The sequence below is a fragment of the Pinus tabuliformis genome, chromosome J (assembly GCF_031772625.1).
Source record: "Pinus tabuliformis cultivar Carrire ecotype Pingquan chromosome J, CPIR1, whole genome shotgun sequence".
Lineage (NCBI taxonomy): Eukaryota > Viridiplantae > Streptophyta > Pinopsida > Pinales > Pinaceae > Pinus > Pinus tabuliformis.
Genome location: NC_142295.1, coordinates 1,329,017,731 through 1,329,038,125, shown reverse-complemented (window position 1 = coordinate 1,329,038,125; position 20,395 = coordinate 1,329,017,731). Strand labels below are relative to the sequence as shown.

The window sequence follows — 20,395 nt, the reverse complement described above, 5'->3', positions numbered from 1 at the left end:
TGATCCTCCAAAGCCAAGACAAGTATCCTCTTCAAGTTAGCTCAAAGAATGAATTTTGGTGCACTTAAATTCAAGTCAGCCTCACTAGCTCAAGTCGGCCCAATAGGAGGGACAGTCTCCTATATATAGGGTAGTTCTACCTCACAAAAGCATCACTACTCGATTGTATGAAATTAGTGAAGAAGGACGAAAAAGAGGTGCGAAAAAGGAGCATAAAAGTGATTCTAGGGCAGCAAAGAAGAAGGAAGAGAAACCGATTTTGGGAGATCTATTCTTGGGCCTAGTTTTGTCACTTGTGTGAAGAAAGGAGGGAAGTTCTACAGTCACATCAGATTCACAAGTGCAACAACATAATAAAGCTCGATTGGGCTAAGAAGAGATTCCAAATATGCCTCCATCTCAAGCTAAGGATGTCCCACATCTAGTGAAGGTACATAGGCAAGTAAAAAGTCTATTTCAAGCCCTAGATCAGCCACACGTGTGAAGAAAATAGATCTGCATTAGGGTTAAGAGGATCAACCTCTAACTCAGAGATACACCAAAGAAGAGGCTCATTATCTATATCAAGTGTCAAGGAGAAGGAATATTTCCAACCAAAGAAAAGGAAGGCACCAAAGAAGAGGTCTCGAATGAGACCTAGGTTTTCTGCAATTGTCGGAAAAGGAGTGAAGGAAAGTACAATCAGTTGTCGGAAGAAGTGCGAACAAAGAGATCGATGTTGGTTACTATGATGCTATAACAGATGGTTACGATGATTCTATAGCTAGGTTTTGTCTTCGTAAATGTAGTTTTTATCTTTGTACTTGTAAAATAAAATAATTATTATTTTTGTCATTTATAAAAATGGGTTTCTTGCCCATTTGACAGGTCAATCACATGTTTAAGTGCTTCTACGAAAGTCAAAGAGTCAATGTAATTATTGAAGACCCATGTGAGAATGTTACAGTATGTAAACATATGTATTAGAGTCAAAGAAATATGTTTAGGGTGATCCTCCAAAGTAAAAACAAGTCTCCTCTTCAAGTCGGCTCAAAGAATGAATTTTGGTACACTTAACCTCAAGTCAGCCTCACTAGCTCAAGATAGCCCAATAGGAGGGACAATATCCTGTATATAGGGTAGTTTAACCTCACAAAAGCATCACTACTCATCTATGAAATTAGCGAAGAAGGGGGGACAAAAAATAGGTGTAAGAAAGGAGCATAAAAGTGATTCTAGGGCAGCGAAGAAGAAGGAAGAGAAATCGAGTTTGGGAGAGTTGTTTTTGGACCTAATTATGTCACACGTGCAAAGAAAGGAGGGCAGTTCTACAGTCACATCAAATCCACAAGTGCAACAACATAATAGAGCTCGGTTGGGATAAGAAGAGATTCCAAATAGGCCTCCATCTCAAGCTAAGGAGGGCCCATGTCTAGCGAAGGTAAAGAGGAAAGTAAAAGGTCTATTTCAAGCCCTAGATCAGCCACACATGCGAAGAAATCAGATCTGCAGTAGGGTTAAGAGGATCAACCTCTAACTCAGAGATACACCAGAAGAAGAGGCTCATTATCTAGTCCAAGTGTCAAGGAGAAGGAAGATTGCCAAGCGAAGGAAAGGAAGGCACCAAAGAAGAGGTCTCTAAGGAGACCTAAGGTTTCTGCAGTTGCCGGAAAGGAGCGAAGGAAAGTGCCATCAGTTGCCGAAAGAAGTGTGAAGAAAGAGATAAAGGTGCAATATAAAAGGAGGCTTTGATTGAAGAACATTGTTGAAATGTGGCAACAAGAATATTCCAATTTATATTGTCCTTGAATTAAATTGTGAATTAAAATTGAATTTAGTCTTAACAGCTACTTGGAAATAATTAATTAAGTTATTTTGACTTAATTAGTTGAAGAAATTCAAGTTAGAAGTCTTCTGAAGTCATGCAAGAGTTATCCCTTAAATTAAGGAGATAAGATTGAGTTATATTTGAGTTGTAATTAGTTAACTCAGTTTACTGAGTTAAGTCCAGTTAGATTAGTTCCAAATTGTTTGAGGAACTAATAGAGAGTTAATAGTCAGTTGATGCATGCATGCACTCAACTAGTGTACTCCAGTTAACTAAAGATTCCCTCATCAGAAACTCATGCATGTCTATTCTGAGAAAGACCCAGTTGAGATTAAAGACAAGGACAGTGTACTATCAGTTGCATGTGTTTTTCTATAAAGAAAACTCATGCATGCAGAAGGAATAATTCCTTGAGGATTGTGCAGTTCTGACAGTGTGTGAGATGAGGAGATCATCCACTTGGTAAATTGAGTTTTTCCACTTGGTTGAAGGAGATCATCCCAGAGGAACAATGCAAGGAAATAAGCGCTTGGAGGGTAGAGAGGAAGGCTTGTGAGAAGCCAAGTTTGCCTGTGAGCATCTGTGAGAATTGTACTGAGAGTTGGCTAGCTGTGAGAGCTAAGGCTTTATATAATTCCTATGTATTTCCACCTTGTATTATAATACAGATAGTGGGATTTTTAGTTGAGGCTTTCCCCAAATTATTTTCATGCGTATTGTGCATTGATTCTTCTTCTTCTATTATATTTTTCAGCTCGATCTTTAAGCTTCTGAAAATTGATAGTAGAAGTAGGTTATAGTATTTTTCTTTGATGTATATTGCATTATCGGGTTAACCTACAAGCAGATTTTCTACATGGTATTAGAGCTAGATTTGTAGAGAAATTTCTACATGGTATCAGAGCTAGATTTGTAGAAAATTTCTACATGGTATCAAAGTTGTGAACATTATAATGAGAAGAGAATTCAAAGTTTGAAGTTCGGGGTTGTAGGTGCAAATCGAATTCATATCATACCTCAAGGTTTGCCAATGGCATTATATGGCTTGAGACTCGAGTATGCCTTGGAAGGTAGCTCGAATTACATAGCATGGAAAGATAGAATGGAGGCTGTATTAGAAGACAATGGCTTGAAGGATTTCATTGATCAAGAAATCCCAAAGCCAGCTTCAACTAATGCACAAGAGTTGGCTGCGTGGAAGAAGTGTGTGGCGAAGGCGAGACAGATCAACCTTGAGGGAATTTGAGATCATATTGTCTCAAGTCTCCATGGGAAGGATACTCCATTTTCAATGTGGAAGACATTGAAGGACCTGTACCAGAACAGCAGCGACCAGAGGAAACTGGCGCTCAAGGATAAGCTTTGAAGAATCAGATGGATGTGAAGATTGCATTCCTCAATGGCGAGATTGAGGAAGAGGTGTACATAGAGCAACCGAAAGGTTTTGAGACCTTCGATCGTGAGTCACATGTGTGCCAACTCAAGAGAGCATTGTACGGGATGAAGCAAGCACCTCATGCTTGGTACACCAGGATAGACAACTACTTCATCGGGTTGGGCTTCACAAAGAGTGAAGAGGATGCGAACCTATACAACATCATGGTGGAAGGTAAGTTGTTGATCATCATTTTTTATGTTGATGATCTCATATTGACTGGTGATGATCAGTTGATCGTGTCTTGTAAGGAGGACCTTGCAAGAGAATTTGAGATGAAAGACATGGGTCTCATGCATTACTTCCTTGGCATGGAAGTGTAGCAGAAGGATGTGGAGTTGTTTGTGTCTCAGGGCAAGTATGCCAACGAGATACTTAGGAGATTCCACATGGAGAAGTGTAAGCCCATGCAGACTCCTCTAGCAGGTAACTGAAGGATGGGGGATGCTACTTCAAGAGAAGTGGTAGAGGCTACTGTGTACAGGCAGCTTGTGGGTTCACTGATGTACTTAGTGAACACATGACCAGATTTGTGCTATGCGGTGAACCAACTGAGTCAAGAGATGGTTCAGCCTACCAAGATGTTTTGGAAGGCAGCAAAGCATGTATTGAGATACCTCAGAGGCACATCTCAGTATGGATTATGGTATAGACGGACAGAGGGAGTGAAGCTACAGGGTTTCACTGATGCAGATTGGGCAAGGAGTCCATCAGATTGGAAGAGAACATCAGGAGGGATTTTCAACCTTGGGTCAGCAGCAGTTTCTTGGTACAGCAGGAAACAGAGGTCGGTTGCACTCAGCTCGGCAGAGGCAGAATACATGGCTGCAAGTCAGGTAGCATGTGAGGCCATCTGGATGCGGAAAATCCTAGTTGGTTTGTTTGATCAGAGGATGGATCCAACTGTGATCTATTGTGATAATCAGAGTTGTATCAAACTCTCTGAGAATCCAGTATTTCATGATAGGTCCAAGCACATCGACATCCGGTATCATCATCTCAGAGACTGTGTAGTGAAGAGGATCATGTTGCTACAGTATATTTCGACAGAGGAGAAAGATGCTGACATTTTGACAAAGGCATTGTCAAAGTGTAAATTCGAGTTCCATAGAGACAGGATCGGGGTGGTAGATAATCCCTTTCTTGTTGAGAGGGAGTGTTGAAATGTGGCAACAAGAATATTCCAATTTATATTGTCCTTGAATTAAATTGTGAATTAAAATCGAATTTAGTCTTAACAGCTACTTAGAATTAATTAATTAAGTTATTTTGACTTAATTAGTTGGAGAAATTCAAGTTAGAAGTCTTTTTGAAGTCATGCAAGAGTTATCCCTTAAATTAAGGAGATAAGCCTTCAATTAAGGAGATAAGATTGAGTTATATTTGAGTTGTAATTAGTTAACTCAGTTTACTGAGTTAAGTCCAGTTAGATTAGTTCCAAAATGTTTGAGGAACTAATAGAGAGTTAACAATCAGTTGATGCATGCATGCACTCAACCAGTGCACTCCAGTTAACTAAATATTCCCTCATCAGAAACTCATGCATGTCTATTCTGAGAAAGACCCAGTTGAGATTAAAGACAAGGACAATGTACTATCAGTTGCATGTGTTTTCCTATAAAGAAAACTCATGCATGAAGAAGTAATAATTCCTTGAGGATTGCGCAGTTCTGACAGTGTGTGAGATGAGGAGATCATCCACTTGGTAAATCGAGTTTTTCACTTGGTTGAAGGAGATCATCCCAGAGGAACAGTGCAAGGAAATAAGAGCTTGGAGGGCAGATAGGAAGGCTTGTGAGAAGCCAAGTTTGCTTGTGAGCATCTGTGAGGATTGTACTGAGAGCTGGCTAGATGTGAGAGATAAGGCTTTGTATAATTCCTATGTATTTCCACCTTGTATGATAATACAAATAGTGAGGTTTTTAGCTGAGGATTTCCCCAAAGTATTTTCATGTGTATTGTGCATTGATTCTTCTTCTTCTGTTATATTGTTCAACTCGATCTTTAAGATTCCACAAATTGATAGTAGAAGTAGGTTATAGTATTTTTCTTTGATGTATATTGCATTATCGGGTTAACCTACAGGCAAATTTTCTACATGGTATAAGAGTTGGATTTGTAGAGAAATTTCTACAAACGTAAGGGGAGATACAAGAGAGAGACTATGTCTTGTGCTTGGAGGATCTTCTAGTCAAGGGTCTAGGGTTTGGCATTTGTCAATTGAAGCTTCAATAAGAGAAATTTGCAGAAGGGTTTTCCTCTCTACGAGAGAGAGGTTTTGCCCTGGATGAGAGCCAACATCTTGTATTCTTGTCTCTTTTGTTTTGTTATCTGTTTGATGAAGTAAGAGAACACACTTTAATAATAATAAGAGAAGATTGTGCTAATAAGTAAAAGTAAAAAGTACCTCACAAATAGTTATCATGGTTAGAAGAATCTCATTGTAACCTAGATGCCCTACATTCTTCAACATACCGTTCTCATTTACCCTATGACTCTTTTCATTAACTGAAGATAATTTTTCTGCTTCAAATCTCATTTCCAATAAAGAAATCTTTTAATATTAAATTCTTAGATACAATCTACATCTTTTCTTGATGCACAACTTCATTACACATCAATTATTAGTCAATTAATTAAAACACATGCTACAACATTTATTATTCAAGAACTATTATCCCATTTTCAATATCTTTTAGGCATCACCAACTAATCAAACATTTTAAAGCTCAAGTTGATTCAACTTATAGCCTAGTGAAGTCCACCTTAATTAATTCTTAGATATTCAAATATACACTCTTATGTAACTCCACACTTACTTAACAAAAAAACTTAATAAGTTCATTCAAAATTTAACCTATTAAACATATGCAACAAAATTTAATTAAAATTTCTTAATTAATTTAGAGGAACCTTCCCCTTACACACATACATAGATATATTATCTCAATATATATTAAATAAACATCATTAATTATCATCAAGTTTCCCAACCATATCATGGGCTTCTTTTAAATCTCTAATCATCTTAGAGAGCTTTGCCATTGCACCATCTTCCTCTTCTTAAAGAGTTTGGTCAAAAATTATAAATTTGAATAATATTTTTTTTTTCAAAATTTTAATTTAACTAGCAATTGTCCCAAAAGGTACAAAGAGAGGCCGATAGGATTATTAAATTGGAATTATTGAATTTTTCGTTTGTGGAAAACTCAACGGTTACAATGAATTCTTACAGTAATGCCACTGCATAGCAATTTGCAGTACCGCTGTTTTTCATGCTACATAGGCAGTGCTAAGGCAACGTTACAAGTGGTAAAGTGGGATACACGAATCTGAACATTTGAGAATATCAAAGATGAGATCCACATGAACTTGCAGAAGGACCTCCCCTGGTCTGCCAGGTGTTATAAGAGTTGCAACTTTGACACTTGTGTGCAACAATGTGAAAATTTACTTTAGAAGTTACTCCACAGTCATTGCATAAGATCCAAACCTGCTCAAATGACCGACGAGAAAGTGGTGAGGTATTTTCTCTCACGCTACCATCAGACAACTTACCATTTTGTTCTTATAAGCTTGAGGCATTGGAGTCAAAGCAACCTACATGACAAAAAAAAAATATCAGAATCCACTCAAGAAACTTAAAAAATCAATTGCCATTGGACGAAAGAAAATTTCAAATATGAGAAATCAAAATTAGCAAAAACACATCTAATAAGCTACTCTTTATACAACCCATTGCAAGTTGACTTCAAGATGTTCATCTTGTCGAAAATATCTACCTCTCGGTCAAGTTTCTCCCACAATTTAGACATATCACAGACAGATTTGGAGCACACTGGACAAGAAAATCTGCAAAGGAAAAACAAACATGTTAGAATGGCAAGACATTTGAAATAAAATTAAAGCTGCTACAAGCTGTGACCACAGATCGCTGAAGAAGGTACCATCAATGGGCATATCAGTGCAAGTATATCTAGTATTGTGTAATAGTATATGTAGACTGGAAACAAGAGGTTGTGAGCCAGGGCACAAAACAGGCCACATATGAAACTTACTGAAGTGTACCTACAGGATAACGCTTTAGGACGGTATTGCATGTAAAGCCATAGGTGGATAAGAAGGGGATTATTGATCATGTGAATAAAATCTCAATACAGGGATATGACTATTCGAGAATTCTGATATACATGAGCAAAGCTAACTGATCATTAAGCAAAGTCAACTGATTTTTGATAGACATGAACAAAGTCAACTGTTTGACTTTTATCATATCAAGCATATCAGGTATTCTACTATAACAAGATAACTTGCCATCACATATATAACAACTACAAGGCAGGACACTGAAACCACTGATGTTGTTTTTATAAGAGCAAGAGAAAAATAACATAAATGCACCCGGTATAGCTAGGTAATCCGAAGCTAGCTTAGAAGTGGGTACTATTGGTCGGCTTTTTTCTTCCTCTGCTTCCCCTCTCTCCATTAGAAACAGTGAGCGTCCATACCGATGAAAATGAATCCATTACTATCTTTCTATGCTTTTGCGTTAGAATATAAAGGTCAGGTGCACTGGTTTCGTCATATCTCTCTACAGTTGGAAAGAGCCAGAGTGCTGAAGGCGGTCAATGGACTATGTGTGCATTGCGAGGCCGAATTCACAGGAATCAAGCGGTGGAAAGCCAGGAAACACGCCAGATTGACGTGGGACGTTGCCCCCCATGGCGAAGAAGAGGTTGGTCTGTGTGTTGTGGTGTCTTTGTGGTTTTCTCCAGATATTGGGTCAAGGGTTCGAGCTTCTTAGAGACCGGGAAACCCCCAGCTCAACTGAACTGCTCTCACTCACTCTGTGTATGTTGTTTGGATTGGATTGCTAGTGGGTCAAATTTGACTGTGGGAAACGGGTCGCTGGCTGTGTGTAGGTTTTCTTCCAGTTATTAGCTCTAGAAGAACTACTCCAAAGGATACACGTCCATCTTCTTATTAACCTGGCCATACATGAAATATTCTGGAGCCAGATACCTGAAATATGATAGTAGCTAGTTTTATGAAGCCTTGATTATAAATGACATTTATTTTCCTAAGGAAAGAGTTGGTGTAAAGAAAGAAATGGATATTTACCCAAATGTACCTACAATATCACTACCTATTGTTGTTTCTCACCCCCTCGAGAATAGATTCACTAATGGATTCCCACAGTCTGAAATAGAATCCAAGGCATCAGAAGGTAAACCTAGGATACCCACTTATTCAAGACATGTTCTCTAGAGACTATCACTTTGCATTTAAGTAATTTCATTCATCCTCTTATGCAGATCTCAACAATTTTCCTTCAACCGATCAGTTTGGGTAGCTGCTTGAGGTACCGGAGAATAACGAAGATAAGCCTAAGCAGGATAATGACGATCAAGAAAGGTAGAGACCATCATCCACAGTTTGCAGTTCTGTAAAATAAAGAACATGACAAAGATTTTACTTAGAAAACAAGCTGTCAATAATGGGTTCCTGGAAGTAGTTGAATAGAAGCTACTTTGTTTTGTTTGGGTGATTATTATAAAAAGGTAATGATCAGTGAGTTTCTTTCCTTGCAACAGCTATGGACATAACCTTCCAGAGAGTCCATTTTCAAATCTTAATGGATCCAATCGTATTAAAACGGTATTAAATACTTCAGAGAAAACAGTGGGGAACATGCCCACTATTTCCAAAGCTTTAACACAAGCATCATCAACATCTGTTATCGATAAGGAACTTACTTGTTCTATATGCCTGGGTACTTAGAATATTCGTTTTTTTGACATTGTTATTTCAATGATTTATCTGTATTCTAACAACAGACAACAAAATTCGAAACTTCTACCTATAAGTCTATGTGCAGATGCCGTTGTGGAGCCGAAGCAATTAGCGTGTAGCCACTTCTTTTGTTTGAAATGTGTGCCAAAGGTGAGATAAACAAAGCACTCATTTGCATTATTAAATCAATATATTTTAACATATATAATTGATTCAGGCTGCCATTTCTGTGAATTCTGCTGGTGCAGGTAATTAAATTGTCTGAGGAGTGCCCTATCTGTGTGCAACACAAGGGCAACCAGGTATTTAAACTTTCTGGAAGGAGAGATTTATAATTTGATTATTACCCTTGGGAAAGAGAGCCAGTCCCACACCAAATGAGTGGTAGTTATACAAAATATACATCATGATACTCAGCTTGGTCCATTTCTCAGATGGCACCAGGTCTAAAATATAAAACAATTTGAAAATGGTGCAAATGCAATCCTTTGTATCTATATGAAGATACAGATAATGTACACAGTGCTCTTCTAATCTATGTTGATTTAGATTCAATGATATTTGCCGGAGGGAATTCCATCTCCAACAAGGTTCATATTATGGATGGAATACCTATCATATAAGTACTGCCTTGACCAGATATGATGTCCATTTCCAATGTCAGAGAGATGTGAATTTTGCAATATGCACTTATCATGGCACCAAAATTTATAGGCCTTAACATATTTTTGTTTTGGCCTGCAGTAGAGACAAAAAAAATAGCAAGAATATCCATTCCAATTGACCATTACTTCCTGAGGTTCGTTCAGTGACAAGACTGGAATCTTCAAGCTTCACAGTAATGGATTTTAATACCCTGATTTGACTCTAACTGAGCAATTCTAAAAAGTTGCATAAAGTTTACAAAGCAGAAGCTATACTGTAGCTTTCTTCGATGAAAGGGAAAATTACCAACAACTTGAGTATATTTACAGACAAATATCTCAAACTTGGTAGTGAGAATATTACAGGTTTAGCCAGGGTAACTCCAAGACAGACCTAGCCAAAGATGTCCTTGTTCTCATGGACATTTAGTATGAAATTTAAGCACCTACTATGTTGGTATAATGATATAATCTGTCATACAGTTTCTATTACTGTAACTGCTCTTGCACACCTGCCACTTAATCCATATCATTATTACATAATTGCAAATTCAACCTTAATTTAATTCTTTTTTAACATGTTAGATTGATAACATCACAAGGTGAACCCTCAATGGCCAGTTTACTGTGATCATCAACTTTTAGCATATAATGAAAATTTTATGATATACGGTTGGCCTTATAACAGAAAACTTCTATGATAGACAGATAAAAAGTTTATACAGATATTTGAAAATTAGAAATTTGTAGAAAATTTTATAACAGCAAAAGCTGCAAATATTGAAAACAGTAACATTTTAACAAGATGGGAAAATGAAAAGAACCTTATTTTTGTTCCATTGGACCAACAGAAATAAATATCAGGTAGACAGCCTGTAAAAATATTACACTGTAAAAAGGAGCATATAATAGGAAAATATCAAGATGAACAGTTACTTGCAAGAAAAATAAAGAAAACATAGGCTATTTCACATGAACGGAAAATTCAAAAATAAATACAGATAGCTAGCAATGCAATTTTATTCATATCATTATAGTTGTTAGGTTGTGATGAGCATCATATTTCCTACTTGAAATCATGCTTCACTGTCACTAGAATCCAAGGCCTTCCTTTGTGACTTTCTGGGCTATCCTGGTTGCAAATACAAAATTTATTTATTTGATCACATGATTCAGACTCCGCAACAGCTCAGGAAACCCAAAATGGAGAGTCAAATTGGGGACACAGAAAAATTCAGCAATAACTGGATTATTAAAAATTTAGGGATCATAAACACAACAATCAGGGATGATATACTTGGAAAAATCAGAAACAGAGGAAACTGAGCAAAACTTAGTAATATATTGCCAAGTTTGGCCAAAAAGGAGCGAGTATTGACCAATATGTGGGTCCTACCACACAGAGGACGTATCAATTTTTTACTTTCTTTCACAACTTGCTTGAAATAGATACCGGTGGTCTTAATATACTCTTCTGGAGAGAACACAAAATGAGGTAAATAATTATTGCATTTAAATAAAAATTTAATAGACATCAAACATTATGAAACTGAAAATTCTGGCTTCAAGGCATTCTGCAAGAGTTTCGGATGACTATCTTTGAAAAAAAAGGAAATGACCCTGCATACTGCTCTCTAAGGCATAAACTCTATAAAATTGTTCCATGCAAAAAAATAAGGCTAAAATACAAATCTTCCATACAGAGAACATGCACAAGAAAAAACTCCTATATGCAGATTTATATTTCAAATACTGAATATTACACAATACTGTTCCATGCAGAAGGATATGTATATATTTAAACTGCAAGCATTATATATCCACACTCCAATAAGAAAGATGGGGTAACCATACAATAAAACCGATCTTGTCTATGAAAAATAGGATCACCATTACCCATAAGATCTACAGCACTCTGTAGATGTCATGAGAAGTTTCCGGAACAGGGAACTGTGTTGACAACACAGTTATAAAATAAACTTCATGGGCTAGTCACAGAGTCAACAAAAGATGACTCCTGAGATAAAAACAAAAATAATTCTCGTCATCACATGATGCAAAGGATTTTTTCCTGTCATCGCATAATCCAGAGGGTCCTGCTGAATGAATAGGACATCGGGCAAAATTTGATGTTAACAATTCATAAATTCCACCAAAACGAAATAAACCTTCACCTGTGCCGGTTGGGCCATTTTAGGCGGCGTTTCTTTTCACCTCCACTGTGAAAAGAATTGTAAACGAATAAAAGATAAACACAAGATATCAAATCCACAATGACAAAATTGGTAAACTAATAAAAAATAAACACAAGATATCAGACCTAGGAATCCAAGGCAACAGGAAAAAGAAAAAAGGAAGAAAAAAAAAATGCAGAGGAAGCCATGCTTAAAATGGAGAGGAATCCAGGGCAACAGGAAAAAGGAAAAAAAAAATACAGAACCAGAAACACCTCAGTCGCATGTGAGGTGCACAGATGTCAAGCTTACGGTGTACCGTGAATGTGAAATAAGTATTGGAGACCTCGGCATCGTAAAATGTTCGCTGTACAGATGTGACGGTATCTCGGTAATTAGAGCTGGGCATGGAAGGATAATGTGGACTTGGAAAAAATACAGAACCAGAAACACCTCGGTCGCATGTGAGGTGCACAGATGTCAAGCTTACGGTGTACCGTGAATGTGAAATAAGTATTGGAGACCTCGGCATCGTAAAATGTTCGCTGTACAGATGTGACGGTATCTCGGTAATTAGAGCTGGGCATGGAAGGATATTGTGGACTTGGCTAGCCATGGTGAGAAATGTGTACCTTTCTGGCTCAGGCGTAACAAACTCTTGTGTTTCTGATCAACGCAGTAGGTTTTGGATTTTTTCCAAGTTACAGATCGCTTCAGATACTCTCAAAATCCAGTATAGTTGTGTGTGAACGGGGAATGTTCTCAATGTGGAATGGGAAATTTATGGCCTACAAATCGGTATATAATGAAATATTCTGGAGTAGGTAACATAAATTTTTGGCCACAGATTTATTTTGTAGGTTGAACAAGACAAAATATATGCAACAGAGCTTCATTTCAGAACATATTTCATGGAAAAACAAACTAAAATGTCCACTACCTGGAGTTTCTGTTGGGGATTTCACTGGGGAAAAAGTAAACATGCATATATGGGATTTACATAGCCTTGCTTGTTATGAATTTTATGGTCAGTAGACATATCGACTGCCTCATAGCAAAAACAGTATAAGCAAGTTCTGTAGGGCTTCGATGATCATATGTAAATTGCTGTTACTATCTCTTCTGTATTAATAAAAACAGACATTATATCTAATAAATCCAGGCGATGTTAGTGGGTCCATTGGGTCATCGTGCAGCAGTGAGTTGCACAAGGATGACCTAGATTCAAAACCATTCTATCCTAACACAATTTTGACATGAATTGTCCATAGAAAACTCTGACGGAATAATCATCCTTTCACGCCCTCTCTAATCAATAATAATACACTAACGAAGAAGAAAGTTCATGGAAATTTGTGCACTTACATTTTGGAGCCAAATAACTCCGACCTCGAAGACGTAGTGTCCATCTTTATCATCTTCACGCCATGGAGGAGAAATACCGCGCTGAACCGCAGGTCCCTTCTGACCACCGAACGCAGAAGGTGGAGGATGAGGAGGAGCATGCTCTAACCCTAGCCCTGCCGAAGAGGAAAGGATTCGAACCTGGTGCTGGGCATCATGGGCGCCACCATTATAGAGTAGCGTTTGCTGAGTCTACACACAGCCAGCGACCCATTTCCCATAGTCAAATTTGACCCGCTAGCAATCCAATCCAAACAACATACAGAAAGCGAGTGAGAGCAGTTCAGTTGAGTTGGGAAGCTACCATATGCATCTTTCTCCGAAAACACAATGCGCCGAATAAGCTTCCGAAGAAAACGACACGAATTTAGCAGCAGAACCGTCTTCATCGATATCCATGAATACACGACGCAGCTCGCTTACAGAACTCTACGGTTATCCCCGCTCTTTTCCCGATGCCACGTGTCGGCGTGAGATTGTAGAACTCTGCAGTTATGCCCACTCTGTTCCCGATGCCACGTGTCAGCATGAGAAAGAAAGGGACGACGAAAGTCTGTTTCAATAGGAAGGCCTATCGGCCTAATTAATTTAATACTAAATTTTTTAAAAGCAAGAAAAAGGTCATGTACCGAGTAAGTCACTCACATACTATTGTATGAATGAGTTAATATTTCCCACACCAAAGAAACCAAACAGGGAGAGTATAAAGTGGAGGAGCAAAGAGCTAAGAATATCTTTGCGCTTTGGGGCAATGACGTAGCTAGTGAGGTAAAACCGAGGCGCGTCAATTGCTGGTTGAAAACTATTTCCAAACCCCCTCGTTGGCTTGGGCCTCGCTCTTCGCCTTCGAGAATTTTTGGAGGGCCGCGTTTTCTCGAGCTCCAACAATTTTAATTCCAAACTGGTGGAAATATATGTAATACATATACATATTGAAGAGGAAAGTTGCTAGTGTGAAGTACAAGGTTGGGATATCTAGTTGTTAAATTCTGATATCTTCCTACGTCGAGTGTGCTCACATCATGGTAAAGCTGGAAGATTACCAATACAAGAGATGTGAGGTGAACATAATTTATCTTTCTAATTTTGGTATTGAATCTCATAACTCAGTTTGAAGTCGTAAATTTTTCATATTTTATAAAAAGAGGTCGATAAGATTGTTAAGTTGGTTTGTTGAATTGGAAAAGTTATAATAATTGTTGTATTAGATTTAGGTTGTTTAGTGTGTTTGTGTTAAGTTTGTAATACACAATTAAAATAATATTTAAAATATTGAGACGATGAAAGTCTTATAATTTTTCCATGCATATCAAACAAGTTGTGGTGTCATATGCGCACTTTTTTTAGCAATGAGAAATGACATCTTCTTGTCACCTACAATATAAGATGTGGCAGTTATTCAAAAGATGGTTCTTATATTGCCAACAATGGAAACTTTTATAATTATACATCATCTAATGGACCCGCAGATGCATGGAGCTTTTGTATGAACTCTCTAGTATGGTATTCACCTAATGTTTTACACTACCAACAAAATAATTTGTCACTTCAAAAGTAAATGGAACATATCTCCACTCATAAGCAAAGACACCCTTATTGTTTACAATTATGGATACACAACACTAATGGGCATCATTTGGACTCATTCACCTCGGTTTTATCTTTTCATCATTATTTAATAGTAAACCCAAAAACATAGACCATGACCCAAAAAAACAAATTAAATATTTTTACTATTCAACCAAAAAAAACCCACACCCTATTTTTTTAATCCAAATTAAATACTTTTGAAAACTCCTTACCAGAAATAAAAGAGTAATTTTTTATTCGAGTTGGGATTTGAAAAACATTTAGCAGATGCATGGAGCTTTTCTGTGAACTCTCTAGTATGGTATTCACCTAATTTTTTACACTACCAACAAAACAATTTGCCACTTCAAAGGTAAGTGGACCATATTTCCACTCATAAGCAAAGACATCCTTATTGTTTACAATTATGGATAGGTAACACTGATGGGCATCATTTGGAAATCATTTACCTAGGTTTTATCTTTTCATCATTATTTAATAGTAAACCAAAAAACATAACCCATGACCAAAAAAAAACAAATTAAATATTTTTAATATTCAACCAAGAAAAAAAGCCCATAACCCATTTATTTTAATCCAAATTAAACACTTTTGAAAAATCCTTACCACAAATCAAAGACTGGTTTTTATTGGCATTGTGATTTAAAAAACATTTAATTCATTAGAAATATAATTAATAGAATAATAATAATTTTTACAATTTAATTAAAATCAAATGTAAAAACAGAGTATCTTATTACAAACAAATTTTCTTCTAATTTTTAGACAAAACAAAAAATATAAATATATATGTATATATATTTATAACACTACTTTACCTAAGTTATATGTATGTTATATTTTCCTTCGTATTCGTGGAACTCAATATCGTTTGTCAACGTCATCATGACTCTTTTAGCAACTGAACGGAAGAGAAAATCCATGCCCCCGGAGGGACAAGCGGCTTCGCACCATTAGATATTCTATTCATTATGGTCGCAGAGATAAGCTTAGGGTTGGACCTCCCAGCAGCGACCCGCATTTCTCCACCCATACTCCTTAAAGAAAGTGAAGAAGGTTCTCCCTTTCGCTCAGGTCAGGTTCTCCTTGCTTTCCTAACGTCAAGCAAGCCCTGCCGGACCTTGCCCGGTGCGGACAAGCAATCAATTACCTTACCTTACCTTACCTTCTAGCTCTTTTAGGGGAATAAAGAAAGGGGACCTTACCTTCTATAAGGTACAGGATACTCTTTTTTATCTCAATCTAGCTCAGGCTTTTAGGGTAGGAAATAGAGAAGTGGGGGCCTTCTTCTTCTTATAAATAAGTTATATTTTTTTTTATATGGGGTAAGGAAAAAACAATACTCTTTATTTTTTGTGGTACACTATTTCTCACTCATAAAAATCCATCCCTTTCCATCCATGAATATAATTCATATGATGTCAATATCATAATAATTCATATGATGTCAATATCATATTATGACACTGTGTTTTGCCATTCAAACTTTTATATAAAAATTATTCTCATGGTAATTAATTTTTTTTAATATTTGTTTAATGAAAAATAATAAGCTATAAATATAATAAATTCTTATCTTCTTTAAAATACAAATCTCTTATAAAAATGCAGGTTTCACTTTCCTGTTGATTTTTATTTATAATAATTAAAACCTCATAATTTTTTATAATATGCTTGTAATGAAAATTAATAAACTGTAAATATAACACAAATTTTCATCTTCCTAGAAATACACATCTCCTATCAAAAGTGCATGTTTCACTTTCTTATTAGTTTTTAATGTTTTATTTATTCTTATTTTTAAGAAATAAATTCTAAAACGCGAGACGGTTGGATTTTAAAATTTTCCAATCTAAACAAAATAAACCCACGTTTATATTTTAATTTTTATATTTTTAATTTATATCTCATTTTTTTTTATATATTTACTATGCATTTAATTTACAAATTAAACCCATGTTTATGGTTGGCGCATAATGATTATTGTTTTCACATCGGTGATTGTTGCTAACCAAGATGTAGTCTTTTGCTTCACTAGTGTACAACTTTTAACTGGGTAACCATTTATTTGGCGTTGTCTTGTTCTCTTGTTATGGCATCTCTTAGAGGGTGACTTATTTGTTCAAGTATATTTTGCAAGATTTGATATGTATGTAATGAGCATCAGTGTTACAGCAAGAATGCTGCAACTTCTGGGGCAACCAACTTTACTTTATCAATCCGGGGTTCGTACAAACTTGGAGGTGACAGTGTTGTATACATAAGTAAATGTGATGGGTCTGTTTTTTGTTACTACCAAGCTGGCGATAGACTACCAAGGTTTTTCAAACCAGGGTTCTATGGATTCAGAAGAAGCTTAATTACCAATGAGGGAAGGATAAATCTACTCTAAGAAAAAGCTTGTCTACTACAGTAAGGAAAAAGACTGAAATCAAATGCTAAAACACATCATTTTTTAACTAACTGCTAAGAGGCTATGCTTCAAAAGAATGCTAAGTTAACATGTATGCAATCCTATTATTCCTAAGCATGCAAATTCAAAGCATCAAACATTCTACTACTGTGCACATAAATGAATAAAATAAATCTGTTTTTCTTTTTTGTCCTTTTTATGTGAAAGTGTGAAAGCTAATCTCTTTTGGTGATGTGGCAGCTGGCTTAGGGATGATGGTGAATGGTTAGAAGGTTGGGGAGACCAGTAGGGGTCCTTTGCTGGCTTCCTAGAGGCTTTTTCCTCAATTCTGCCTCAAAACAGACAACTACAGGTCAACCTACAGGATGTCCTAATGTGTTCTACAGGATGTCCTAAAAACCTACAGGATACAACTGAGAGAAAAAGGATGGGTGTTGAAGGTGATGGAAGGCTTAGGGAAGGTGGTTGGTGGATGGGATGAGGCAAGGGAATGCGTAGGACCACTTCAAAACTTAAAACCAAAGTTGGGAGATAGTTGAATTTTCTCAACAAGCTTGGAGAATTTTCCTTGTGAAATGATGGAATTGGTGAGCGTTCCAGTGAAAGAAAGTGAGGACTATGGGTGGATGAAGTTGGAATGAGGTTGCTGACTGTTTGGTCAATTTAGTGTGTTCTAAATTGCTAATTAAAATGTCAATCTGGGATTCATAAACTGACGAAGTGAGGTGTACTATATGTACAAGATAACCATTTTCTTAGTCTTTTGTCGTTTTTGAGTTTTTTAGTTTGTTTATGGATTTATCTTTTATGGATTCCCTAGTGTGTGATGGCGAAATTGAAAGTTAAGTATGGATGATAATGGTGATTTCTACAGTGATTTTCCAAACTTAAAAGTTTTCAAAAAGAAAGCTCTAAACTGACTGTAATAAAATCAATTCTCAAGAGGAAGTAAATGAACCAAACAGTGAACTAGTGACAATGGCCCCATATCCTTACTGCTGCATGAAAAAGAAAGTAAAAAATGAACTTAAAGCAATTCAAAGACTGAAAGCAAAGCAACTAAATTACACTACTTCAACCCCTGTTCTGATCCTTTACCCTTCAACTCAATCTGTCTATGAGGAGTAATCATAAACAAGCTGAGTAATATGATATCTAAATTGCAGGAAATTAAATTGCATAAAAGGAAACTAAGATTTAACTAATCACACTACTTCAACCCCTGTTCTGATCCTTTACCCTTCAACTCAATCTGCCTATGGGGAGTAATCATAAACAAGCTGAGTAATATGATATCTAAATTGCAGGAAAACAAACTAAATCATACTACAATAAGTAATATTCTGATTCCTTACTAATAGAGTCACTTGACTATAGAAAGGAAATCATAAACAGATGAGTAATATGATGTCTAAGTAGCAGAAAAATAAATAAGCAAAACGCAATTTGAAAAATGACAATGCGGGAATTAAACTTCAGGAAATGAAAATCAGCAGATAGGACAAGATGATCTCATGTCAGTAATTATCAAAAAAAATATGTAAATCTGCCCGGGCTACCTACAACAAAACCTGTAAAAGAAGCACTGATCAGCTAACAGTTAGAAAAGAAACATAAAGGAAATATAGACAGCAAATGAACATCAGAACAGCACAATATATATACAAACAATGATTTAAAAAAACAGTAAATGAAAGCAAGTAAGAGACTATACAAAGCTCTGGTGTATAGGGGCCCTCTGCAACCTCGGCCAGTCAAACACTTAGTCACAAATCAGATTCAGAAAAATTGTCTTCTCATGTATTTAAAGCAAAGTGAAATGCAGTACAGTGGGCGACAACAGTCAAGATTACAATACAAAAGCTAAGTTATTCAGCGTATATCAACGCGTTATTTATAAGAAAAAGGTGTTGCAACTAATTCCTAGATTTATGTTGCCAAGAGACACGTAAATCTCCTTGACCCGAGATCTAGCGTGATGATCATGAATTCATGGAGTGGTGGCTGCTTGGTTCAGTTCACGGGCTGCTCTCCAGGTGTGCCAGTTCCTCCGGAAACTAAGGATCGTGCCACGCAAACCTTCACGTGGGCAAAACAGAGCCGTGCCACCACAAAATTCATCATTTGGCCTTTCCTTTGACCATCGTTGACCGCGACTGTTTATGAGTGATTTGGCTGATCTGAGGGGACACACTCCGTGTACACGTCACTTGCAACTTACCCATGTGGCCGGTTTCTCCATTGGACACTTGTAGCATAGCCTTTAACAAAATGGCTGCGGAAACTTGGGCTAGCTGCAGAAAGTGACAAGTTTCCGCAACTGCTTGAACAAAAATCTAAATCAAACAACAGTCATAAACATAGTTAGGAAACCATTTCATAAGCTCTTTTTAGACTAATATGCAATGATTTGACAGCTTGGTGGATGAAGTAAATGGAAAAAGAAGGCTGAAAGGGTATATAGGGAAGTGCAAGATTGGGACTCAACATACCCCCACTGTGAAGGTGTTGCATGTCCTCATGCAACCAAAATTTAGTCACCCCTTTCTAATCCATATGTTCTGATGCTTCTGCTAGGACATCTAGCCCTCTTTTCTTCTTCTTTGGTGCTACCACCATTCTTGGTTTCCTTATTAGACATCTGAACTTGAGATTAATCAATGCTCTACTCAGCTTTTTGCACTTTTTCTTCAGTTTCTTGTTTTTATTTTTCCATAGTCCTAAATGGAGCATAGTGTTATCATGAATAATTTTATCTACTTTGCTCCGCTCTTTGAGTGCTTCATTTTCCTGCTTGATATGTCTGTTTAGGACTAATAATTCAAATACCTCCTGTTTTAAGGATTGAACTTGTGCATCTAGTGGCAGAGTGGTACTTGGACCTGCCGCTGATTTTTCTAATGATTCCAAGTAGCAAATATTTCCTGTTCATTGGGGTCCACTTCAGGTGTCTTTCTTGGACTGAGTTCAAAGTCTGGTGGAGGAGGAGGAGTGCTCTCTAACTCTGGCCGAGAAGGGCTTTCATCATATGGAGGGTTGATTTCAATGCTTGGCTGAGGATGAGGTGGACTACGGCCAGCTGGAGTTTTCTCAGGTGTCTCTCCACCCAAGTCAATGAAGTGGGGCCATTTTATT

General features: G+C 36.9%; 1 protein-coding gene and 1 pseudogene across 2 annotated transcripts; one reads left to right on the top strand and one right to left on the bottom strand.

The window, feature by feature from the left end:
• Positions 1–6,477: 6,477 nt before the first annotated feature.
• Positions 6,478–13,662, bottom strand: LOC149232213 (uncharacterized). 2 transcript variants are annotated; one of them, XM_089376446.1, is made up of 5 exons: positions 13,562–13,662; positions 13,296–13,449; positions 10,504–10,552; positions 7,025–7,094; positions 6,478–6,842 (listed from the first exon to the last, which is right to left on the bottom strand). In XM_089376446.1, exons 1-5 carry the CDS (start codon positions 13,568–13,570, stop codon positions 6,777–6,779), a joined length of 348 nt encoding a protein of 115 aa, XP_089232572.1. In that variant the 5' UTR covers positions 13,571–13,662; the 3' UTR covers positions 6,478–6,776. The 2 variants fall into 2 exon arrangements, with proteins under 2 accessions (XP_089232572.1, XP_089232573.1); XM_089376447.1 differs by lacking the exon at positions 10,504–10,552 and having other exon boundaries at positions 6,776–6,842.
• Positions 13,663–13,989: 327 nt separating this feature from the next.
• On the top strand, positions 13,990–14,125 carry LOC149232212 (U4 spliceosomal RNA; annotated as a pseudogene).
• Positions 14,126–20,395: the final 6,270 nt, after the last annotated feature.